General features: G+C 41.9%; 1 protein-coding gene across 5 annotated transcripts in view; it reads right to left on the bottom strand.

Annotated features, from left to right (window-relative positions):
* lrp1bb (low density lipoprotein receptor-related protein 1Bb) overlaps positions 1 to 26,960 on the bottom strand; it is a 242,224-nt gene extending 215,264 nt beyond the window's left edge. For 3 of the 5 annotated variants that reach the window (XM_034574175.1, XM_034574176.1, XM_034574178.1), the window contains exon 1: positions 26,428 to 26,960. In XM_034574175.1, the coding sequence (XP_034430066.1) occupies positions 26,428 to 26,518 (91 nt within the window). In that variant the 5' untranslated portion in view covers positions 26,519 to 26,960. The remainder of the gene's footprint in view (positions 1 to 26,427) is intronic. The other 2 variants (XM_034574174.1, XM_034574173.1) reach the window with 2 other exon arrangements.
* Positions 26,961 to 27,160: the final 200 nt, after the last annotated feature.

Here is a 27,160-nt window from a genome sequence, read left to right as displayed (position 1 = left end):
TTGACCCCTACACAACAGGTTTCAAGTGTTTAATTTACATTCTGTTAATATATAGAACCAAATCTATTCCTGACGGATCAGAGCTTTTGTAATTAAGATAAATATCAGACCTTATAATCAGTTTGACACCTGGTAGTGGGTGTTTTACTAGAAACATTTGTAATTGTCATTATAACTGCCTATAAAAAAAACTAATTATAAAAATGTAAGCTAATAATATTTCCATTTGTTAAAAAACTTCTCTCCTTTCTGACAAATCTAAAGTGACTTTTTTTGTAGTAGCATATTCACCAAAGAACTATTCTCTTCTGAAAATCACTCAGCTACAAAGAATTTGACACACAAATTTCACAACAGCCACATGAAATAAACAGGTTGAGGACACTTTGAATGTCTTATGCTGGGTTACTTCAACCCGATTTAGCCTTAATTAAACCACTTCAAAACACATTGTCTCTGAATTCACAAAGATCCCTGCTGTATGTTTCTCTATGTACAAAACACTGACAACATTCAATCATTTGTCGAATTCTGAATCAAATCAAAGTGTGAATTCACTACTTATAACTGCCACCTACTGACATAACAAGGGAATAACATGACGTGAGACGAATGACCTGAGCAACAAATCATGATGAAGAAATGGATGGTGTGCTAGGTAGCTGGATCTGAGCTTTGTACTCTTAATTTTAAATCAAATTAACATCTACGCTGATCTCATACGTCTGTGGAATCATATTGATGGAAAACCATTGTATCAACAGAGAACAGAGGATCCCTGCACACCTCAGTCCATCCCATCCCCAATAGAAATGAAACCCTTGGATTGACAGAAAATCAATCTGAAGGGCTAAAAGTAGCAATGGTTCAAAAACACCCCCAAACTATTCAGTATATTTGAATGGCAGAGCTTGTTAATATCATAAAAATGTCAATAACCCAACAGCAACCTCCTATGGAAGTGGACTGAATCAAAGCTAAACTTCACTCGAGCGTCCCCATCACAGGGTTACGCGACCTCTGTTATCTGGAAAATGGTGTGACATGAGCGCAATGTAACCCAAGAGGGCCACTCCATCACTATACGTCTGCGGATTAATGGCTGAAAATGTCACAGGGAATAAGGTCACGCGCCAAGAGACCTGGCTATGAAGAGACATCTGAGCACTTCCAAATCTGAGTTGCACTTCCATGGTCCACTGAGAAGCCATATGTGCTGCTGTCAAGCCCTGCCTTGCAAACGTACACATGCGGTCATGTACGTAGACACACACTTAACAGTAGCATAGTGTGGCCTCTGGGATGAGGCAGGACAGACGCAGGGTGGACTCTTACATGGAACATTAGACATGATTAGAAGCCATTCGATAAAATGTCCCTGTCACTACGATGGCAGAGTATTACTGTCAAGGCACAGAAGACAGTGAGTAAATTCTTCACTACAATATGAAACAAAACTTTTCTTGTGCGTCCTTGAGCCAATGTCAAACTCAAAAGAACACATCCATACAAAAACTAGAAGTCCACACTGGTGAGGGTGTGCATGAAAAGCTGCAGCTAAGTTAAAGGATTGTATCTGGACCTTTTACAGATATTTCAGAGCACAGCATAGCTGGGCAACTATGAGTCAGTTATATTATTCAGCACTTTGGTCCAAACAAAAATATCTCAACAACTACTGGCCAGCTTGGCATGAAATTTGGTAAATTATTCAATGGATGATTCCAGTTGTTTCCGTGATCACCTGGGCATTACCAGCTTTTTACAAAAGTAAATTTCCTAAATATATTACATATTACCATGCTTCATAAAGGATTAACCATTTCCATTGTGTACTATACACAACATGAGCCTTCTAATTTCATCCTCTATGGTGATCTTGTGCTCTTCCTTTAGTGCCTTTTAATATATCTTCCACTTGCAGACAAGATTTTGCATAGCATATGTAGTGTTTAAACACATTCCCCAGAGAAAGATTTTAACTTTGGCTGCTCCTTGGCAATTCCATGAGTAGCTCTCTAACGCCTGGGCCACACTGGCTGCATGTGCAGGGCGTGACGGCTGCCTCGCTGAGCTGCTGGGTGTCGTGGGCGTCTGTTGTTCACACAGGCAGCTGGTCTGCTGCGGGTCTGGAGGGGGAACTGCTACTTGAGGTTTCTAGTATGACTACTGTATTTTCCTCGTGTAAAACTGTGCATCTTCCTGCCCTGCAATAACTATCAAACCTTGTTAAAATAAATGAGTAGATTCAGTCAACAGGAACTCTGGAGTGCTTTTACTTTGAAACGGGTATGGGAAGTGTAAATAACTATGTCTGTGACATATTTGACAGACGGAGCCAGCATGGGCCGGGCGTTAGAATGATCTTTATATGTCAGTAAGGCTGCAGTCTGAATGAATGTCAAAATCATTGGTTGTTTGATCTGTCAAACACTGGTCAGTGGCTTATTATTTACATTGCAGCTTAGTTGCAGGGGGACTATAAGAACCTGCAACCTACAGCTTTTACCAAATCCTTTATATTCTCATTGATTACTAACTAGGGTATTAAACAGCATGTGTCCAGCACAATCACACAGTGTGATGCCTTTGCACAGCAAAAATAAGTGACACAAGCAGAATATCATACAATATTATACAACCCTGCTATCGTGTGATATAAAGCTATAAAGTGAGGGTTACAGCGTTTTGCCCCCCAAAGATCTCTGAATAAAAATAGATCAGTCTTTTTTTGAGTAAGCATTTGTCCTTAAGGCTTATTGCAAAAATAAAGCAATACTGCCAAGCTATTAAGAAAGTGTGTTTGCGATGGAGCAAAAGCAAAACTATTCTGTGTTTTATTTGGCAAGAAGCACATGTGATATTAAAGCAAGGTTTGGAAATGAGAGGGACCATTTAATTCAAGTCTGAACTCTTCACACTGATTAATATGCACTTTGCTCGAAGTCAATGTCGAAGACTCCTCACCACCTGCTTCTGGCCTTATGGCAGGCCACATGGGACATCTTACCACAGGGCTTAATGTCAGCTGATACCGGTTCCCTTCATATACGCACTAGATACTGTAATGATGGACAGAGACGAGGATTTTTTCAGACCTTGGGACTAGTTGGTCAATATCCGCAGATTTTCACATTTTGCTCAATATGACAAAGATGTACAGCACTTCAATCTTGGTATATTACTCTTCCTGTTTCATTAACACATAATGTAATGGAAACATTTATAATATTGATGCATTTTGTTAGACATCTCATATCTTGCATCCCAGTTATCCTCTGAGATAATAAAATAACGCGGACAGACTAGGGCTCACCGGGAAGAAAATGTGTTTTCCCAAAGAAATAAGGTATTTGATTTGTAATAATTACAACATTGTTACATAACATGTAACAATGTTCTATTTGACCACCTCTTTGTTGAAACATTGTGAACTCAGAAGATAGACAAAAGCTTTATCAAAAGTCCCACCTTGAATGAATTCTAGTCTCAACAACCTGCTACAAATCAGCATTTACAGACACACACTAAGCAACACCATAATCATGTTTGTCCAGAGAAAATCTAATCCTCAGTCAATTATCTTGGCCTCAATGGAACTGATAATGGTTGCTCTTAAGCAGTAAATTTGGCACCTCTTAAATGTAAGCACAATGTTTCACACTGAATGTATTGGCTCAGCGTAACAGGTTTCCATTTTCTGGTCCACCGCCATTTTTTCCTTGGTGGGCACTGGTGGGGGTGGGAGACAGGATGGCGGTGTACAGAGGGGTTCTTGGACTACATTAACATTATCAGTAAATCCCATCATAGTCACAGAGCAGTAAGCCGGATGCTGTGGCAAGTCCCCAGCTAAGCTCTCTGTTGGCATATTCCGGTGCCAAAAATGATGTGATGAAATTACAAAAGGTTGTGTTACTGCACAACTGACGGAGATATGTTGTCTTCCAGTCAGTCAAAATGACAGTGGTATATGGTGTGACACCCACAGTCTTAACATACTGTCAGATGTAGCAACAAAAACTGTGCCATGTCAGTTGTCTGGACGTGAAAAACATGTGGCATTGCAGCAAATGTGGTAAACACTCAATTCCAAGCAGGTAACTTTCACAGTGACAGAGTAGTTGGATTTGAAGGCAGCAGATCCCCTCGTTTAAAAGCTATTCCTCGATGTAGAACATAGATTCATGAAGTGTTGTATGGTTTAAATGAGATGCTGAATGAAAACCAAGTATTTCCATGTGAGCATAGAATACCTGTTGTATTGATAGTAGTTTGTTTACTACATCAATAATTGACAAACACATATCTTTTTATGACTGCATTTACTCTCTATTTAGAGTTTCACTTGCTATAATAATACAGAATTTTTCCAAAGTTGCTGTGGCTGGATTTTTTTTTAAATTTGTATTTATAAAACCCTGTGATGAATTACATTTTTAATGATGTGAATCAATGATAAATGTTAATACTTGTTTCTGATTTCACTTTCCTGAAGCAGCAAATAGCCCAAAGCTAAAAATATCTGTCAATATTACAGCCTAAGGATCATTCATCAGTTTTCTTGACATACCATGATATATATGAAACTTATTTTATCTCTAAAATCACCTGCATCTCCATCTCCAACAACATACATGTATACAAGAGCTGTTTTGTAGCTTCAGTGTCAGGGTATTTTATCCTCTCCTCATCATGGTGATAGCGCTGTTCAGAAATGTAAATAAGCATTGCTCAAATTGAAAGCAAAACACTAGCCCTAATTCAAAGGAATGTGAAAAGTTCAGCCTGTTCATGCCAGCAGGAGGGTTTTGCATGGTGTTGTTTGTTGTTATCACTGCTGCACATATTGCACCCATCTATGACGAGGCTGAATGTGAAGTTACAGCCTCCTGCTGCTCTGGGCTGATTGAGATGGTCCACAGTGTTTCAACGCCGTCTCTTCAGAGAGATTTTTCACACTCTAGTTTCCCATTTTACATCCTGATGCCAGCTGTTCTAATGTCTCTCCACTGGTCCTCAGAGTCATTTGGTGAGATTAACAGTTGACTGCACATCCTATGGAAATTACGATACCATACAGGAGGCATAAGACTCTCTTTACTGAGATTAAGCCCTCGTTAAGCTTCCCAAGCACCATCGAGGGCTGCCCATGCTAACACGCAGCAATCCCACAAACGTATGCATATAATAAAATGTGCTACCTGTCACAAAATCTCGCAGCATTTTAAAAGTTAAACCACCACTACTGACTAAACATCCTTCCTACTCCCATGCAACCCCTCGTTTGACAGTTCATACTCACAGTAAAAAGACAGAAGAACGCTGTCAGATCATGACATGGACGAGCCATGGTGACAGGCAGAGTAAAAAATCAATTTTCTCCGCAAATGACTGCTGTCTATGATCAGTACCAGTCAGAGGTGCCAGGTGAAGGTCCTTTGAAAAATACAACCAGCTATTAAAATGAAATATGAAATGGTGTCGCTCCCCACGGGGCAAGGTGCCTTATACACTCTCATGTTCTCCTTTAATTAAAAGTGCAGCGGGACAAAGACTGCAGCAGAGTTTCCCCCCCTCTCCAGATAAGAACTGCTTTCTTCCCGAGACAAATCGCATTTTCATGAAAGATAGCGGTGAGATATACTGTTCTCAAGGCTGCCCCTGGCCTAATGGTGACCTTAAGCAGAATTTGATTTCAGTTTCATCACTTATCACACAATACTGTACAGACACACACACACTCATACAGGCTGGGTACCATGTGATGAAGGGCACTTGGATAAATAAATCAAATAAAATCCGAGTGGTAATGAGCAGCTGTTTGCATTTTAAACTCATCATTTGTTTCATGGCTGTTTTTACATCAAAGTAATCCAGCGCGCGCAAGAAAAAAAAAAGGCCACTGTAATTATATACTAATGGCTTCCTCATCATTCATGCCATGTATACAGTGTGTGACTCCAAGTGACAAACCCACAGATAATTATCCTCCAACTCCGCAGCACTGCAAAGCCTCTCAGCCTCTCGGCTCACTGTTATGTTACAGCTCACACATTTAACGCACTCAAGTCCCCCAGTTCTCAGCAGCAGCTGGCAGCTATTTTTACCGAGAAAGTTTGAGAAGACCCACTGGACGCTGACTTCCTCGGAAGACAACTTTAGGACGAGCAGCTAACGCTCATTAGCTCGTAACACAACTGTAGCTTTGGACTAGCCGGCTGGCTAACAATGGCATGTGTACAGAGATAGAGATAATTCCTGTGAATTGCTCCTAAAAATCACATAGAATCATTAAATACATATTCAGCAGAAGTTGAAAAGGGACCAAAACACAATTAAGAGGAAGATGAATATTGGACTTACATTTGCCAAGTGGCGAGACACGTCACTCCAAAAGAAAGCTATGGTAGAGTAGCTGTTAGCATACTGCACGCTTTCTGCAAGACTAATGCAAAGTGAATGCTAGGTTAATGTCCAGTAGCTGCTAGGCTAATGGACAGTAGCTGCTGAGCTAATGAACATTAGCTGCTAGGCTAATGTCCAGTAGCTGCTGAGCTAATGCAAAGTAGCTGCTAGGCTAATGCAAAGTAGTTGCTAGGCTAATGCACAGTAGCTGCAAGGCTAATGTCCAGTAGCTGCTAGGCTAATGTCCAGTAGCTGCTAGGCTAATGTCCAGTAGCTAGTAGCAATTTAGGAGTTATTTTGTGTCCAGAGTTCCAGAAAAAAATCCTACTAAGCTTGCTAATAAACAAAAACTTAATTAAAATAATTAAAAACACACCCAGCTAACATGCAATGCTAACATGCAATGCTAAAGTGGCCATGTTTGTCTTGAAAACTTCACTGGCACTCATTAGACCTCTGCTCAGGAGGCGGAGCTATGGGGAAATTATATGACTTCACTACCCATGAACCAATGAGAACGAGAATGCTCTTAGTTGTCCCTCCCTTACAGGTGCAAGATCACAATGAGGGAAGTGTCAATCAAACACAGTGTATTAATATAGGGCTTTTCTAGTTCTATCAACCACTCGAAGCACTTTTTACTACAAGCCTCATTCCCCCATTCATTACAAATCCATACAACGCTACATATGCTGCAATTATTTTCTATCACATACTATTCACACATATATATAACCTGCTTGATATCTACATGATGCCAATCATGGTTCCCTATATTAAATGTATCAAACAGAATAACAACACTCCACAGTATTGTGCATTTCACTGTTTTTGTTGTACTTTTGCACTTGTCTCTCTCTTACACTCCTTTTGAGAGACACTTAGTCTATTCATTTTGACTTGTTCCTATATTCTGCCCTCTCCTGCCATATCATTTCAAATTTTACAAGTAGTGTGCACATCTTTCTGATGGCTGGTTGTTGTTTGCAGCCGAACAACTGCAGCTCCAAATTAGCATGTGCCAACAAACACACAATCACTGTTGTGTTTTCACAGCAGTGTAAGGAACAGCATGATGGTAACTAGATGCAGCACATTAAGCACATTAATTCCTCACACTGACATCCTGATGGTAACTTTTCCATGAACTCATGGATACAGAAAAAAAATGTTCTCAGTTTTCCATGCAGTAAAACCCGGCATGTATCCTGCAGACTGAAATACATGTATAAGACCTAAGGCGCGGGCCAGACATGTTGTGTCATCAGCTTTTATAGTTGCTTGTCTGTTCTTCACTCAGACTGGAAGGATCAACTTTTCCATTAGTGGAGGCTGTCTGAATGGTAAGAACTGGCTTATTCTTCTCGGCTTCTTTTCCACATGAGCAGGGCTCCATTATCTCACCATCTCATCAAGCTGTTTAATGAGGAATTAAATTAGGATTCCACTCTTTTCCACTGTGTGTACTTTTGGGTATGTTCAATCACTCGATGTTACACAAAGTGCTTTATAGAATGCAATCAATAAAAACAATAAAGAACAATACCCCCCACCTCCATCCATGCACAGAGCAAGACAATCATAACAGGAACTGAGTAAATACTGCTACCACTACTATGACTAAGCAATGAGAAAACTAGTTACAATCCATTTAGCAAGAAGGTCCAAAAACCTTTTCCAGTGACGCTTAATTCAGAAAGGGTTTGGGCATATTGAGCTACGGTATATTAGATCAGTATTTGGTCCAGTCACACAGAACCAGGGGACATCATCTGGTATGTAACAAACCAACAATGGTAATCTATTACACCCTGTGTTTCTTGAACTTGTGGAAATGTAAGCTCAGTACATATGAAAACCTCAGTCAACATAGAACATTTAACCTATAACACACCTGAATGCAATGTATGTATGAATGTAGTCAGTGAAAAGTATGAAAAATATATGCATGTTTAAATATATTTAAACAAATTGCCCTATGGAGATTAACTGCTATCTAGGGGTCAGGTTACAAATTGCAATCAACTAACTGACTACCCTCCTAACCCTGTTACAGGTTGCAAAAATTACCCTTGGGAATTTTCGGTTAATAATTTAAACCCAATCCAGTGAAATACAAGCAATACATGAGATTTAGAAAGACAGAGAATCACACAAATTATAAAATTGGGTTCAAAAGGGCAAAACCTCTGAAGTACTTGGAGTGAGAGCTACATGATTTTCTTTTGAGAAAATTCATGACATGAACTACAGAAAGGTTTGTATTCTGAGTGAGTTGGCTTGGAATGACCCTTTTAAGAATTGAAATGCAAAAATATGCAAAATAATACAATGATAATAATAATAATAAAATATTTGCAAAGGAAATACTGAATATTTGGTTCTTCCTCCACTTTAATTTAAGGGGTTTACATCAGTGGGTGCTTACAACTGCCACATAAAAAGAATGTTATTTACTTAATTACAGCATGTTTGGTTTCCTTTCTGCACAGGCAGTCTCAATGCTGGATGTCTTTTTTATCTCTTTTCATTAATACTGATCCTCAGGCACAATCAGAAAACAGGTATTTTTAAGACTCAAATATTTGTTTATTCTCAATAACACGCAATGGTTTAAAATGTAATACACAGTTTGAAGGTAAAACCAGAGCCGTTTTTGATTTTGACTATGTCTGATCTTGTTTTTTGTTATATTGCAAAGTGGGTCAAATCTAAATCTGTAGTATTGTTCTGTTGTGTTTCATGTAGAACTACACACATGCTGCTTGTTTCTGTGTATAAGCAAGACATGACTCTTTTGATGAGACAGTGGCTCAGGCAGCAATTTTCTGTCCAAACCCGACCGAGCCCCAGAGAAAATGAGCTGAGCCCTACCTGAAGCGACAGGCATTCTGGTTTTTGTCCGAACCTAACTGAGCCCAATGTTTTCCCTGATTACAAGCATGAGCAGCATAAAACATTAAGTAGATACCCCAGGCAGCGTGACTGAACCCAACCCCAAATTCTAATATGTTTGTCAGAACCTGGTCAGACTTGTCAAAGGTATTTACACTCTAGTTCTGATGTCCAGTCTAAAAAATTAAACAAATCACGAGACAAATTAGACTTTTTAATTAAAATAAATATGTGTAATAAATTATAAATGGTGGCCATTTCTTCATTTCTCTCCTTGGGTCCTCTGTTGCCTGTGTAAATTAGCGCAGAATTACCAGTAAAAAAATGTACTGCAGGCATGTCTCATTACACAGTGTGAGTCATTACGATGTAAATTAAACACATTTCATTGGGGATTGATTATTGGAGGATACAGTATTTGTTCTGGGACGATCGTCGGTGGAGAGCTGCATCCAGGCGAGCGACAATTAACTGTCTTTATTGTGCAAAGCAACTGAAAATGGTCCGGTGGCTCGGAAGCAGATATGAAACAGCGTTTGATGTGCAATTTGTCGTCAACCTTCTCGTGAATAGTACAAACACACAACAACACATAACATCAGAGGAGTCTAATGCTTGTATTTAAACATGAAATTGCTTCTCATTAGTTTATTAATTGGTTTATTGATATCGCTCACTATATCCTGAAACAAGGAGTTACATAAACACAGAAAACTGTGCAAATTACATGTTGATTTTTTAATGATGAAAAATCATTAATAACAAGACACCCAGTGTCAGACAGAGCATATCAATATTTAATTTACAGGCCAATCTCATGTTCTTATCCTACTGATTTGTGGGGAAAACAACAACAACAGGGATGCTATGCTTAGGCTCCGGTTCCAGAGAAATACAGAGAAAGAGCAAAACAGGGATGAGCTTTAAACTGCGGCTCCACTCTTCAGAAAGTCATTAGGTCAGAAGTGTGGAGGATGGTCGACAAGGGGCCTTTAATAATGAAGAGCTTGTGTTCCACAGGGAAACACCGCCTGCAGCAGGCATTCGCACTAAGGCGGCTATGGAAATGAAAGATTTTGAGGTGCAGAAAGGTCCCAGCATGCCTCTAAAGGAAAACGGGCTGGCTAACACTCCTTAAAGTGATAGTTGTTTGATTTGCTTGGCAGCCTTTTAATCTTAGATGGAATCAGAATGTAAATGTGAATATGAATAACCATTCTACTAGCAAGCAAGTTATCAGTAAAAACACGTCAAATTATTTAAAGATTTAGATCATATGCACCAAAATAAGCCAGAAAATAAAAAGCAAAGCGTGAAGTGGATGAGACCTTCGGCACTGGCAGAACACACACCAGTGGAATTGGGCACATCAAAATACATGGGCAGATGCAAATCCTCTTCCGGGACTTAAATGCTTTGAATGAACATCCAAATTTAGGTCTCGGTTGCAATTTATTTGAGAAGACTAGCGGCTCCACTGGCTGCTGCGCATGCAGCACACTGCATTCTCAAACAGCTCTATAGCCGGGCTCAGTTCATGTCACAGCGAGAGCGACAAAGCTTGACTATCAGGTGACACACTCATAAGCTCCTGTCATTCTCAAGCTGACCCTGTGCAATATGCTTCTTTTTTTATCAAGCAATAAGAAAATCAGTCCTATTCCCCTCAGCTTCATATCTTTAACAATAAAAGTAGCGGCTTATCAAGGCATTAAGATCTGCAAAAGGGTAGTGTTATATTACCACCGTTCCACTTTTGGTCACTGGGGATCCACACATCCCACATTTGTTCTCCTACTTTCAACATATACTCTCAGGTTATAGCCTGTGCCAAACACTAAATCCGAGACAAGGATTTCTTTAAATCTGTGTCCCAGACTATGTGGAACTGATAGGGATCATTAGTTTATGTTTACGGTAACAAGAGGTTATAACTACGTAGTATTTGTACACCTACATAAAATATAAACGAGAACAGTGACTGCAAATCAGAATTTAACGCAGTAGATCCACATTTTAGGAAACTAGTGCAGTGAACGTGATAAACCTGCCTGTTTGGAATAAGCTGTTTGCTTTGCCTGTGGTGATGCTAGTTGCAGTTTTCTCGCTGCAACTGTAAAAGTGACCTTCAGTAATTGAGCAAGTAAAGACCTGCTGCTGGATCAGTCCATAGAACCCTGAAGCTGCAGCACCACTGCAGCACAAAGAGCTGTTGCCCTCTTTATTCAAAGCTCAGTGAAGCTCAACGAGTTCTCAGAACCCCGAACTGGAGAATCAGGGTTTGTTTTTGTGTTGCCTTTCTATTCAAAATGTATCAATATTGAATATATCGCGTGTGCAAATTGCACCGTATGCGACACTGCACTTCCTTGGGCCCTTAACAATACACATGCCAAGTGTGAAGGCGATAAGATGAAGGGTTCTCGAGAACAGGATTACACTTAGGCCACACTGGGCCTCACTGATCTGCTGCATATCGCAAGCGTCTGTTGTTCACACAGGAAGCACGTATGCTGCATGCCTGCTGCGGAGCTGCTACGTGACGTTCCTGATATGACCACTGTACTTCCTCCAATAAAGTAGGTCTATGTATATAACTAAATGCCAGGACACTATACAGTATGAAGTTTTCCTGCAATAACAAACAAAAACCTTGTTAAACTAAATGAATGAATTCAGTCAAAAGAAACACTACAGTGCTTTTACTTTGAAACAGGTACAGGAACTATAGCACATATTTATGTTTGTGACATATTTCGACAGAGACAATTTCACTGTCTATTAGGCCAAAATAGGTGAGACCCCGACTCCCCAGAATAGCAGCACGGCTCACACGCAGGCAGTGTGGCTGCTCTCACCTGATAACTTGGGCGGTGCAATGAAAAGCAAGACATTCCTCAATGCACACGCGCCCCTCACACATATATATATAACCTCGTATAGAACCCTGAATGCCACTGCTGCTGTTCACCAGTTTATTCCACTCAGTATGCAGAACCACTTCTCATGATTGACAACGTCACTTATGTCAATGACTCCCAGTTGCCGCTCCTATAGAGCACTGGTCGTCTGTTTATCCAAATTATATACATATTCAACATTTAACAAAACACATGGTAAGATGAAAGGTTCTTGAGATGTGAGCCACAAACAGACAGACATGTAGAGATTTCTGGAATTATTAGACAGACACCGCCGCCAGTATTGATTCCTTTTATCCAATCAGCCATCACCACAACTGCAGTGCTATTTTTAGATACCTATTTAACCAATGTGCACTTCTAACTTACATCTGACAAGTTCAATTCCGGCATACACATCCCCCTTGGACCTCCTTAGGGACACTGTAACCACGGAGATAAGCGACATGTCCTGTGTGAGGAGTGTCTCAGGTAGACAGACGCTGCAGCCCGACCCCTGATTGCTGTGTCAGGGAGCTCGGTGTGACGGCGGAAGAAAAAAAATCGAAAAGGAGCGGTGCACTCAGAAAAAACACAGGCTGCCTCCAAATGTTTCCGCAGACTTCATTTTTCTGGATTGCACATCAAAGACGATGAGGGCGCGGAGATGTCTCGTCTTAACCGACTGTTATGAATGATGAATCAGAGCGCCGAGGTAAATTTGAGTCAGACACGAAGATGTTGGTTAGCTGAACAAGACGAAGGTCGAGAGGAGTGTATCTAAAAATGAGAACTGTCATGTCCTGCTTGCTACAAATGATGATGACAGCGCTTTTTTGTATTTTTTTTTGGAGACGCTTTATTTTTAGAATAGATTTTTTGTATGTATTGCAGTCACTTTTAAGAATTTTCACAGAAAAAAAAAAAAAAAGCCCTGACATACCAGACAAGAAGACACTTGTCAACACAGTTAATAGGCTGCTTTGGTGAGCTGCATCTCAGGAGAGGTCGCTCCGTTATTGAAGCCACTTGTCAGGTAATTTCTGTCGCCGCATCAGAGATTAGGGGAAGAGTCACATAGCCAATTACTGTCATTACAATGTCTCACAACATTTACGCACGCTGTTTTTACAATCTCAGAGGTTAACAACAGGAGGGAAACCGCTTTAAGAACAATCACCACTCTCTCAATTCAATTAAATGTTTTTTATATAGCAACAAACCACAACATAAATCACCTTTATGGAAACAATAATTCCCTCTGTCAATACTGTATCTCAACATCATCATCAAACACGACTTTGGATTTTCCTATTTGATTTTGAAGTGCTTGTGATTTATCTGCTAATAACCTGCAATGCTGATAAGAATTTAAATTTAGAATAGTCGTTAATCACAAATGTCAATATCTTTGTGTTTTGGACCGTTCATTGAACAAAACATTATCTTTGATTAAAATACCCTGGGCTACAGGAAATTGTCACGGGAATGTTTCATTATTTCCCAACATATTACCGAAAAAGCCATTTATCATTAATGAAGCAAAAGATGAATCATCATTATTATAGATACAAAAATACATGTATTCAAAAGCAATAATTGAACATGTCCTAATCTTTTTGCAGTGGTAATGTGGTTGACATAATGCTGGAATGCATAATGTCTGTTTAATATATGTGTAGTTTTATTTTGCATCGCACAGCATGTGTGTGTTTTCAGGCTCAGAAAGGTTTTGGTGTACACTTTATTCATGTTGTTCATTAAATTTCTGTTTTAATGTTTTCATAATGTCGACTACCTACTATTCCTCTTCAAACTGAATAAAAACCGTGCCCTTCGACTTGAAGTTGAATTTAATTTGTGTGTTCTTGTGCTGTGTGTTTTAGGAACATGCATGTCAGTCTCGTGATGTGAGCTGGCACATCAAGTACACACAAGGCCTTGTACAAACTGTGCGTCGGCTAAGTACATTTTCTGTGGCTCTGACTAGAATAAAGTGACTCTAAATCAATGTTTGTAACACAAAAGGTTTGTTCAACTCTTTGTGTTGTGTTGTTGTTTCTTTTTCTCTAGTTTCTTACCTCTGCCAAGGAGGTTATGTTTACTTCAGCATTTGTTTGTTAGTCTGTCAGCAGCAATACACAAAATCTACTGGATGGATCACCACGAAACTGGAAAGATGTGGTATGTGTTGAGATAGAACTGATAAACTGCTGGTGCAGATCGAGGACTTTTTTTCACTTTGTGAGATAGAAAGTTTTCCAATATTTTTTCCTTGAAAATCTAATTTATGGATCTTAAAGAGAAAGATCAGACATGTTTAGGGAACTGATCCAAATAAAAATCCAGATTCAGGGAATTTAAATGTCATTTCAGAAGTACAGTGGTAGGATGTAACAAAGTACTTTAGCTTGCAGAATTATTGCCGGGTACTTTTCACTTTTTAAGTAAAACGTTTGAGTACTCCCTAGACAACTGAATCCAGAGACTGTTGGGCTTTGGCCCTCGGCCCTTGGCCTAGTTAATCTTTCTAATGCGGTCATGATAAAGTCCATTACACTGTCAATACATCATAGTTAATATGACAGTTAAAAAAAATTCTTTCAGAGCTACAATGCCAGACAGTTCTGTCAAGTTTGTGTCTAATTACGATGCTTATCACTTTACATTCCAGTTAAGCACAATCTACTTTCTCTTTCTCACGTCCTGATTAATGATAAAGTGACTCTCTAATGATCACAGCAGATGTGGTGTCTGTGCAGCTTGAAGATTCCTTCAAGAGCTCCAACAATCAGAGTTGACAACAATTCATCAAACATCAAACTTATTCTTTTTCAAACAGAAAAGTTTTTTTTAAGTGAAGGCTGTTTGTACATCAATGGGGGGGGTATTTCAAAGTGTTACTTCACAGCCAAGCAAACACGGAACAACACCCATTCCGACACCTATGTCACCAAACAGCCTTCGTGCAATCTGTTGTTTTGAACGCGTGCCCATGCTTATTGCACATCAACGTAAACGTCACCTCAGCCCGGAGGAACAGATTACAAAGGCTTCCGGGTCTTTACAGCGTTGCAGTGCACTTTTCATCGCTTTCTTATTTCCATAAAATACCTTTAATAGTGCACGTCTGTGCTGCCTTTTGTTCATTTGGCCCCACCCAACTTCACTAGAATTATGCCTCTGATTTTTATCCACTAAAAGCTGCTAATTCCTTGGGCAGGGATGAAAAGAGGAGAGAGAGATGACAGAGGAAGCTCGACGAGAGAGTGCATATTAAAATAATAACCCTGCTCTGTGAATGATGAGACAATAATGTCAGACAATACAGTCGTCTACACACGAGTGGCCCAGCTAGACACACACCCGCTCGCACTTATTGGATTACATAAACTGAGTCAAACTTTTAATTTACGTATCGTCTGTATGTTTATTTAAATTGTGTTTGGCAATGCTACACACAAAATGTCATCTCCCCTCTCAAGCTAAATATGCCTGAAAGGAGCCACACTCGATATAATTGCTGCTGTCATGAAGTGATTGCATTTGTTTGAAATGATCAACTCAGCCAGAGGCGGATCCAGCTGCGAGAGGGGAAGAGGGGGCACAGGTTGAAATCTGATTGGCCCCTGAGGTGCCCCTGTCCTGTCAGTAATCGTTTTCTGTAATAAACTTGTCACGTACTAATGCTAACAATAAATGTGACAATTTGTTACGTTGTTTTTATATTGTACGCTTTTTGAAGTACACAATGTGCTTGAACAAGGAACAAAACTAAGCTCGCGGTTTAGCCGATAGATACAGAGACTCACAAAGTTGAGGAGAATCCCACAAGACGATATTTCACATCATCATCATCTCACCACTGCCACCAGTGTACACGATGTGGGTGTGTGCGGAGACATAAATCAGTCCAACACTTTTGCTGAGCACTTTTAGTGAGGTCCCAATACAGCTGAGTCAACACGAGTCTAGCCCTAATCATCTCCTCCCTCTTCTCTCCTTCTTCTCTCCACCTTAACTAGTTTAACAAAACAGTGCCAACTATCAAAAACTGTCAACAGCACATCAACCCAAGATCAATTCAGAGAATATAGAGCATTAAATTAAAATAATTGTACAACGATTCTCACCATCACTTCTTCTTTATTCAGTATTTGGGGGGTGGCAACCAACATCAAGGTGCATTACCGCCATCTACTGTGTTGGTGCACCGTTCCTGGAGGTACTGTAATACCAGGTAGATCCGTGGATTGGATGGAGCAAGCCCCTGTTCCGTCTCCCTGTTCTAAAAACACCATCACTATTTCACTCTCACACTATATCCAATGATGTGTGGCTTCGAATCAAAGCTATAGAGCAAACAGCAAACAAGGAATGACTTAAATGTGCACCTTACTGAATCAGGAATTTGAGCCTGGATGTTGGACATATAATCAGCCCCTCTGTGTAAGTTGTGGCCCCTTTACGGCCCCTGGTTTAGTAAAATCCTAGATCAGCCACTGAACGATGTTTATGGCTGATCTAACTCCTTCGCTCTCACACAGCAGGGGTTCATTACATCATCATGACCTCAGGTATTAATTTTCAGCTGTCGTCTGATGATGACAGTGACTGGGAGCTGATATATTTCCGCTATGCGAACGCCATCCTGCTGCTTCACTTGTTAATTCTCTAAACAAATGGCTACCTCCTGCCGCGCGCAGTTCAATTTACACCTATTGAGTGCCTACCTTATCTCAAACCCCCTTTTGCATTTGTCAGCGCACACATGCATGCATTCTCGCTCGAACACACACAGACTTTTTGCAGACGTTTCTCCACAGACAGATTCATTGTCCATCTATTCAGTTCAGTTTTTTTCATTTGAAATCCACTTTACTTGGGTACATTTTCTCTAGAAATATTTGACACAGATTTGGAAGTGTAAATGTGAGCGGCTCCGAGTGGTTAGCGCTGTCATCTCCGCAGACGGAAAAGAAGCTCTGGCTGTTATTGTGTGAAGTCTGAATGCTTTCCCATACTCTCAAGTGGTTTGGGTTTCCTGCAAAGTCCATATATGTGCACCTGTGGTGATGGGGTGACCCTAAACTGCGTAATCATCACTGTGTGAATATGTGTGTGTGTGTGTGTGTGTGTGTGTGTGTGTGTGTGTGTGTGTGTGTGTGTGTGATATACATGCCGATGAAATAAATATAACAAATTGAATGATGAAAAAAACACTAATAGAAATATTGGATAGTTTTATGAACAATGAAACAATGAAGAAACTACACACATCATGAAATATTTCAAGATGTGAGTAGTATATAATTCTGGACAGTGTACCTACCATCTCTACTGTGGTTTTAAGATTGGTATCAATGTCCTCCCATTTTGATATTACAAAAAGCACGATTTGTCCTTCTTTAACTTTTCAATGTTCATCTTTTCCCCTGTTCAGTAACCGTAACACCACCCCCCTGAAGACTACCTGTCCTGTGTTGCCTCTTGTTGGCAGGAAATGGTAATTTCACAGAAAATGGAATCGGTTTTGAAATGTAAAATAATTGTGGAAATATTCCCCAGACTTATTGTCGGCTTTGTTTGGCTCTGTGGGCGACTTCTTTCTTCGGAAATTAATGGAAATTAATCAGTTATATCACCGCTTGATAAAGGTATTCATGTAAAGGCATGCAGAAATAAACCATTAAATAGAAAAATGTGAGACATTTTTGAGAAAAATCGCAATCATTCTTAAAAAAAAAAAGAGAACAAATGTAAGCACTAAACTTCAACTGTTGACATGTACAAGGCCAAAGAAGCAATCACAGAAATGCCCTCTCTCCAGGAGAAGCATATTAAATCTCAGTAAGACCATAGTGGGGCTCTTATTTCTCTGGGGTTTTGTTCTTGGCAAGGGGCTGTCTCAGGAACAAGTGGCCGTTATCAGGCGGCGAGCAGTGAGAGATACCTGCGACAGTCAACATGTTTGAGGCCCAAGTGCTTAATCTCTGGTCTCTGCTACAGAGCAGTGAAGCACATCACCACAGCGAAAAGGGAGCAACTTCACACATTTCAAATCAGCCGAAACCAGAAAGGGAACGGGGGGAGAAGAACCACATAGCATGAGCGTGACGCTTTAAATCGTATCAAAGACTTCTACAAACAAACATGGGTGAACTGTGTTTGATGGCAACACAGTTAATAGGACTCCCAATCCAACAGTGTGTGAGAGGGGCGGGCGGCGGCGGGGGGGAACGGAGATCAATAGCAGCTCGGAAGCATGTTAGGGAAACATACAGAATCAGATTGATGACAGCTGGTGGTGATGTATTTGGCAATCTAATTTTAACACAAAGTTACTCAGTGTTTGTGCGAGCACAAGACTGAACTCAATCCTCCTGGGCCGGCAGCATCACAGCTGCCGAGAGTGAATTGTGTTCCTGCTGCAGGTGTAGGTGTAGGGGCAGCAGTGCAGCTCTATCCTTGATTTTCTGTTCGTGCACTTTGCCATCAAAGTGCATTAAATTATTCATCCTCAGTGGCAATCTCACAAATATTTTAGGCCCTAAAACCCCTTTTAGTGCACTGTCAGGCTTGGACATAGAGTGCACATAGACTGACTCCTCCAAATTGATATTGAGCGAATCGGACTGTCAGATGTTCTTAGCGCGGCCCAGCAATTCATAGCGGTTGACAATGAATTGGCTGCACAGTAGATGTCAGCCACTCATTGCTCTGCACACACAGGAATGAAAATGATGCCAATAATTTCCCTTTCTAACCTGCATCTAACTGGACTGGACGACAGTGAGCTGTGCCAGGGAAGGCAGCCACAACACAGACAGGGCACGCGCGCTATTTTTTTACAAAAGCCTAATTTGTGCGTGTTGCGCGTGTCCCTGTTGGTGTGCATAGCATCCCCGCATGATCCGCATGTGTGACAGAAGGTTTAGTGAGCCAAGGAGTAAACCAAGAATGCCTCGTGTGCCTCTTGTAAATATCTTACACAATACCCTGCCCTGCATCTTTTCTAAAGATCGTTTCATTCTGTGTATTCATCTTCTGTTTAATGGCCGAAATATATTTCAGCTCTTTAAAAGGCAATGGGCTGTGAGGATGACTGAAGAACTCATCAGGCAAAAGGCGTATAGTTCTGTGGTTAGCTGTTAATGCATAAGCATTTCATCCTTAAATCCATAAAAAGGATATTACGGATGATTACAGAGTTATAAGTTAAAATGAAACACGTTGACGGCTCAATATTCCCTAATTACCCCGTGCACCAATTTCTCTCTTAAGAAGGACACGGCGCAGCATCACCAACTGGCCACGGGTTTGTCTTGCTGAATGAAGCTCGTTGGGGGACGGATGAATCCCTCCCCTGTTCTGGTTTTCCGAGCCAAGTCTGCATGACGGGGCGCTGAGCCCTCGGTCCGTGCCAGGTGGCAGCTGGGAGAGAGAGTCCCCGGCCAGGCTTCAGCAGCCCTCACTCTGGTCCTCTGGCCACCACCGTTGCCACTCGGGGCTTGACACCAGCACTCCTGACCCGCTGATTGGTCACGGTCCACTGGCAATATCCAGTTCGCCTGAGGAACTGCCTTTTGTCCGCAATATATTTGGTCAGCCAATCATTTCAGATGTGCCCCACCATTCAGTGAATTGCCCTTTTGAAAACCGTGCCTCTTCTTTTTTTTTTCCTGTGGAATTTCACCGAGCTGATCATATTCAATCACAAAGTAGGGGCTGCTACACGAGCAGAGCATCCATCTCCACTCTATTCTCCTAAATTAAATTCTGCTGCGTCTGGTATGGACACAGGCAGGTAATGCTCTCTGCTCGCGAAAAGTGATGAATCGAGTCTTTAAGTATCAGTCGGCAAGATGCTTGGCTCATTCAAGCTCAAACATTGACCAGGGGATTGTCAATTTGATTCTTGGAAATGAGTGCAGGGAGAAATATAACACCTTTTTCAAACAACAATGAGAAAACTGTTTGTGCAGGGTGAACTGACCTCGCTGAAAAGATGGCCACCTCTGAAACGCGTTACACACACACTTACTGAAAATGACAGCCACCTTAACTCTTTTAAAATGTACTTTATCATGTTACCTTTGACAGCTTATAACACTAACACATTGTCCGTGTCATATGTCATTCTGAGACTTATATATAGAACAATAGAGAAGCACCTACACAAAACTGATTTAGGTCAGCTTGCAGTCTGCCAAGCATTCAGCTAATCAATCAAAGTAACTCCATCCTTTAGGCAACGATACAAACCAGACACCAGAGACAGAACAGCCCAGCCAGTCAAGTGTAAGGTTGAATTGTAAAACAGTTAAGGAAATCTCTTTAAATCTGAACAATCCTCTTCAACACCCGTTGCAACACAACCGCTGCAGGAAAGCTATTTTAGTATTTAGGTGAAAGATTGAGGTGTACACCATGTACATGTGTCAACTATCTGGTCAAAAGCTAAAGAAAGAAAGAGAGGGCTGCAGGTTCAGGCCTCGTAGGTAAGAGCAATCACTGTCATCTTCAAACCACGGATCCACCGCCGCTGCACCGAGTGTCTGCACGTGCTGAGCACAGAGCGCGCGATGCATGGGACATCTCCTCAGGGTGCTGCCTCCATCAACCTCACTGTTCACCCTTTCAAACTGACAGACAGACTTTTAGCCTGAGACGGAGACTCGTTCGCTCCTTCGAGACACTTCCACAGAGATGTTCGCTCGGCCCGGGCCGCGCTTTTCACACCTAGCTGCATGCTAACTGGAAGTGTTACCATCAAGGCAACCTGCCGTGCAACAGAAGACACGCAGGTCTGTTTCAGCTGTAGGTCTCGCTTGTGCATGACTCGAGGTTTTTCTCGTTCACACGGCACATTACATTAAACTAATATCTCTATTACATTAAAATGAGCGAGTATACACAGATTTTTTTTAACCTGATTTAACTCCTTTCTCATAACCAGTAGACAAATTTGCTTTTTCTGTCCCCGGTGAGTCATGTTCGACATCACAAAAAGCCCAGAAAACTGAGAAGCTCTCTAACCCGCTGCCTTGCCAGCGTTGCATTTTGCACGATATGAAGGAAAAACAGATTTAAAAAGAAACTGTCAAATGTTCATGGGTATTTATGGTCCAATGGCTGGAAATTCAATGCACGTTCTAACATCATGCAGATACAGTGACAGCAGCTCGACTGCCAAAATAATGAAGATGAAGAAACTTGAATGCCGATTGTATCCATCCCCATTGCGGACAAAATTCAGGTGATAGCAGGTGTTAGTGGATTTTTTGACCATTAGAAAAGGGGCTTTATAGTTCGTGTTTTTAAATTGCTCTCAATCTCATCCATCACCCAGTATGACCTCATACTCTACTAATAAAGTTGCCCTTATAAGACTTATTTTCATTTGCATATTTGGCCATAAAACACACTTTACTCCATTAATAATTTACCTACATATTTTGTTAATCCAGCAGTCATTTCAGTACACGGCTCAGCCCAGCCACTGGGTCCAGGTCCTGCAGAAGGAGTGAAACTAAGTAAAAAAATTACTGATTCATTATTCACTTTTTAAATTATGTATTGGTTTGGAAAAAATTTAATATGAAACCCCATGACACTCACATAATTAAGTCTGGCCAGAACATCAACACAAATAGATCATGTGGGTCAGAAACGTTGCTCCTCCTCCCATTGGTAATCAATGCTGCGAGTCAATTTGCAGCCAATGGCTTTCGCAACCTGAGAAAATCCATCACTGATTCAATTCAGGCCCATTAAGACCGTGGGGGGGTGATATTAGAGGTGACACTATCAAAATCCAGTGGCTTCATGCAATAACTTTGTTCTACAGGAGGGCTGAGCTGCACCCTGGTGCCGCGCGACTGAAGCGAGATGGGTGGGGGCTGGTTTCACAGCTGCACTCCTGTAGCTCCAGGCCATTCTTCACCTCTGCCCTGATATAGATCTAAGAGCACAATGGCGGCAACATTTAGCTGACATCACCGGATGAATGTGTCAGCTGCTTTAATGTCTTTTCAGGGCTTATAGAAGACATTTCTGCAAAAGTGCTGTCCAAGCACATACGCCTCACATAAAACTTGTGACGACTTGTATGATGTTTAAAGTAACTGTGGGACAAAAAGAAAACACTGAGGTTTGGTAGAACCGCATTTATATAGTTTATATACATATATGTATAAACTGAAGCTGACCTTCACCACAGGTAAAAAGCTGATGCGCTGTTCTGATGACACGTCTGGTTTTAAGCCAAAACACACTTGTGAAGCAACACTCAATAAATAAAAAAGCACCTGAAGTACAGTTCATGTGACTCTGATGCCAATAAAAACAGCAGGCAGTGCCCCGCTCCACAGGTTTTCCACCACTGAGTTCTAATTCCAGCGCTGACTGCATCACCTTCCACTCAGACCACCCTCCCCCCTTCATCCTGTCCCCCCGCGTTCACCTCGTCTACTCCCTCCAAACCAGCTCTGACTCGAATCTCCATGTGGTTTCTTCAATCAGCAGGTTAAAGACAGAGCAGCTTGTGCGGGCGCCGGCCACCTTCCGTCCCGAGGATCACCTTTTGCTGATGTGGGCACATTCGCTGGCCGGTCGGGGGAAAAGGATGCGGACAGAAAATTGAGCTACAAAGGAGAACCGCGCCGCTGCCAAGCTCATTTTCTGTTGATACCTTCCAGAAAAAGACGTAAAACAGCTATGAAAACAGAATTCCGTCCAACCTTTGAAGGTCAACCATTAGTCACTACCCAGCGATTCTGCTGTAAAAACAACATCCTGATCTTCATTAGAACAACAACCTCGGTGCCGAGTGTCTCAGAATGAACCAGCTGGAAAAAGAGTATGAATTTTGGGTTTAGTGTAATGAAAGGCGAGTGATTTACATAATCTCCATTTGGTTGCAATGTATCATGTCCAGCTGCTATTTAGTGACCAATTCCCTGCTTCCAAGCTATCTATTAAATGAGTAAGGACACAATGATGACATTAAGTGGGATGAACATTTACTTAACTCTGCAGCTTTAGGGAAGGAGAGTTATAGATAGTCACTGTGGAGACGTCAGAGATTATTAATGCCCAAATCCCTCAATTTTAGCATGAAGCCCGTTGCTGTATCACAACTGTCTGGCTTTGATTACATCGTGACTCAATGGAATCAGGACAAGTTTTACAAGTTAGGGACTAAGAAATATAAATCATTACTATTAGTTCTACTGCTAGTCTTCATAGATGTGGGAGGACTGGTACATATTAAAAAATATGAAGAAATCTGTTTCTAAATAACTGACTCATAGGACACACATCAATGCATCATGGACTGAAATACCCTTTAGTCCCTTTCTACGGGTCAAGTTCCAAGAACACTGGATGCTACTTTATTTAAAATGTAAAAATTACATGAATCAAAAAGTCAAAAGTCTAAGTAGATCTAAATTATTGTTTTGCCTTTAGCACTGTAACAACTGTTTTTCCAGGTTGAGTTGTACTCATGGTGACCCGTGTCTCTTCAAATGTTCTGTACGCGAAAGGTCAATGTCGTCACTGTGCATGATCCATGTTTAAAATATCTTTTTTGTTATTCTACTAAACTAAATAATTCTAAGACAATGACAGAAAACAAAAAAAAAAACTTTATTTATGATGAAGGTGCAACACTTTTTTAATTTTATTGAATGGAAAATTCCTGTTCTATTAGTATTTAATATCCTAAACATTCGTAGTTTGGTTACATTGTCATTTAACCATAATTTGTAGTTTTTGGATGTAAAAAAAACTCATTAGAAACCGTTTTATACGGGTAATGACTTTTTTTTTATGTAAAGGGAGCCATTACAATAAAGAAAAACCTACAGACTTATGGCAGATATAGCACAGACACTGAATGACTTCTCCCTCGTGTAGGTTTCCTGTGCAGGACCCTAACACACTTGTACAGAACCACTTAAATACACTTCAGCCACATTATCTCACTATCTTATTCAATTAGCTCCGAAAGGCAGCCTCCCCTGCATTAGTGCACAGACCTATCTGTGTCTCCCACTATACCATCATCTTTTAAATGAGGTATACGTTTCAAACAACCTTGAGCTGTTTGTACTGGATGATGCTTATCTGGCACTGAGGTCGCTGCCTGAGATCAAGGGTATTTTCATTTTCAAAAATAAACAGGCAGCACAGGCGGCGGTGTGCTGAAACTTCTCGCCGCCTGTCGTTTCTGTCACATCAGCAGAGTGCGCTGCCATGCACGCCGGCCTCGGCCAGGTCAAGCCCGCTCAATGTTAGATGGACACGAGCGATAAGGAGAGGAACACAGCGGAGGCATTTCAAACAGACAATCCCGTTCTATGAATGGGGCTCTGGAAACGCTTCAGAGTCGTGCAGAGAGAACCACGGCCTCACTACTTGGCATTCAACGTTATAACGTCGCTACCACAAAGCAAATTAATTTCAAACTAATTACGCTAACAACCAGCTTTGGTGTTGGAAGAAATAAGAAATGCTATTATCATTACTGTCCAATTAGACCCAGCTATGAGAGCTTTCATTTATTATCAGTTCGTAGCAGAGGAGAGGGGGCAGGACAGAATCGAAATGTGGGCTGAGATGCATCTACTTTAAGATCTGTGTGTGTGTGTGTGTGTGTGTGTGTGTGTGTGTGTGTGTGTGTGTGAATGTGCGCGTGTGTCATCCTAACTGTTCAAGACATGAACAATTTTAATGTTGTTCAAGTAGCCCAGAGGAGACAATCTGACAGGACACAATTCCTCACTTTGAGTCAAGCTACACTAATAAAGCTCAGTCCAGCAATGCTGACAAACACAAACTCCTAAAGTACCCCCCCAGACACACACACACACACACACACACACACACACCCCAGCTCTCGGAGAGTGGACTCGGGAAGTTCAAAACACAAATTCCTCTTTTCATTTCATGCACACAGAGAGGTAAAGAGTGCTCTTCGTGCCTGTAGTGTGATTGCCAGGCCACACTCCAGGACGCTGTTACGCACGCTGTGTTGTGAGGGGGGGTGGAGGCGATGGCGGCGGGGGGCTTATTTGGTGACATTTGGGATGATGTCACAACAAGCCGAGCAGTCACTGCTCTGTATGCTGAGGGGAATTAAAAAGTGGGGAGGGGGAGGCTATGACATCTAGGCATGCAATGCTTGGATACACATTCCACAAGAGTATGTATTTATTCTATCTTAATGCTTGTATGACCAACACATGTGATTCTGCATGTGTGTGTATGCAAGTGGAGCAAAATTAAAATGTGGGATGTTGAATTTCAAGCATGATGGTAAGTATATTGAGCAAGAATTAATTTTCATTGTAAGCAAGTATCCTCACAATTGTTCCTATACATTACGTTTCAGGATCCATCTGGTTATAGAACTGTGATACTTTCAAAATGTTGCCATATATGAAATTACATGAAATCTATGAATGTGAAAGGATTGATTAACCTTCATGATCTCTACATGCATGTCCCCTAAAGACAGGCAGCTGTGATTATGATCGAAATAAGAAATTCAGACATGCAACAATCAATAGGCTGCTCAACAATGAGTTCCACGACATCCTCTCACACACACGCACAGACACACACACACTCTCTCTCTCTATCAATCGCGTCGTTGCAACAATGAACGATCCACGGCAGTGATGCACTGAGCCACAGAACCCACTTTGGCACAGGGAGGTTTTCACCTGCTGCACCGCGGGATGTCGCCGCTATTTACGCGGCTGCTGAATCTCACTGAATCTCCCTCCTGGTTCCCAACGAGCCTCGAGACTGTTCCCTGAAAACACACAGCAGGATCTCTGCTGAACGCACAGAGCAAGTTCACAGACTTATTATATAGGAGGGGAGGAGGGCAGGAGGGGGGGGGGGGGGGGGGGGGGGGGGGTCATTGTTGTTTGTGATTTATCAGCCAGGACGCAAATAATCCAACATTTCTAACAGCCCCTGAATGATGGCAACTACCACAAAAAAAAAGATGCAGGCGTCCCACAGAATTAAAGGAGGATCAACTCTTTAGTATCCGTGAACCTTCCCAGGTGAGAACAGGAGGTTTGCGTCCAGCAGCTTGCACAACATTTTGCGCCCCTGTACCCACACCGCCGCGCTGTGAGGACGGCCCATCGTGCCAAGTTTCCCCCGGACTGCGCATTCCCGAACGGCCCCGGTTCCTGCTTACCTTTCTCCTCGTCCGACACCGTCGAGGGCTCGGCGCACGGAAATAATCCCGAGAACAGGGCTAGGAAGGCGAGCAGGAAAAATTCGGACATGATTTCGGAGAGCGGGCTGCGAGCAGCCACGGTGCTTCTCCCGGTCCTCGCTCCTCGCTCCTGGTCCGGGTCCGGTCTGCCCCTCCACCACTACCACCACCACCACCGCCGCCGCCAGCAGCACTAGCACCGGGGTTGCCGTGCGCCGTGTGTCGGGTGATGTCCAGCGGAACCAGTGCGCAGAGCCGTGCAGCGCTCCCCCGGCTCCCCCGACACATGCACATGCACCGCCGCTCCGCACACAGCGAGCAGACGCACCGGAGACAGCAGCGGCGGAGAGAGGGATGGAGAGTGTGTGGCAGAGGCGCAGAGGGAAGGCGGGGTGGGAGCGTGGATGAAGGATCAAGAATGAGTACGTTCCCCGTCTTCTCTCAATGATTAAATGCCGCCGAGGTGGCGCAGCTCGTCTGAAAGGTTAGCTGTACAGTCAGAGGAGTGGGTGTCAGGCTGCGGGCTGAGGTCCTGTGGGGGGGGGTTGGTGGGTGGATGGGGGGGGGGGGCGAGTTTCAAAGGAGGGTCCTCAAAGAAAGAAAGAAAGTCAGATGATGAAGAATGAGTAATCTCAGCTCTCACTATTGTCTCCAGCACAGTCAGTGAATCGAAATAGACAAAACCACACATCCTGCAGGGTGAAGCCAGCAG

The sequence above is a fragment of the Hippoglossus hippoglossus genome, chromosome 21, assembly GCF_009819705.1.
Source record: "Hippoglossus hippoglossus isolate fHipHip1 chromosome 21, fHipHip1.pri, whole genome shotgun sequence".
NCBI lineage: Eukaryota > Metazoa > Chordata > Actinopteri > Pleuronectiformes > Pleuronectidae > Hippoglossus > Hippoglossus hippoglossus.
The sequence above is the reverse complement of the archived record's forward strand: the minus strand, read 5'-3'. Positions and strand labels throughout refer to the sequence as shown.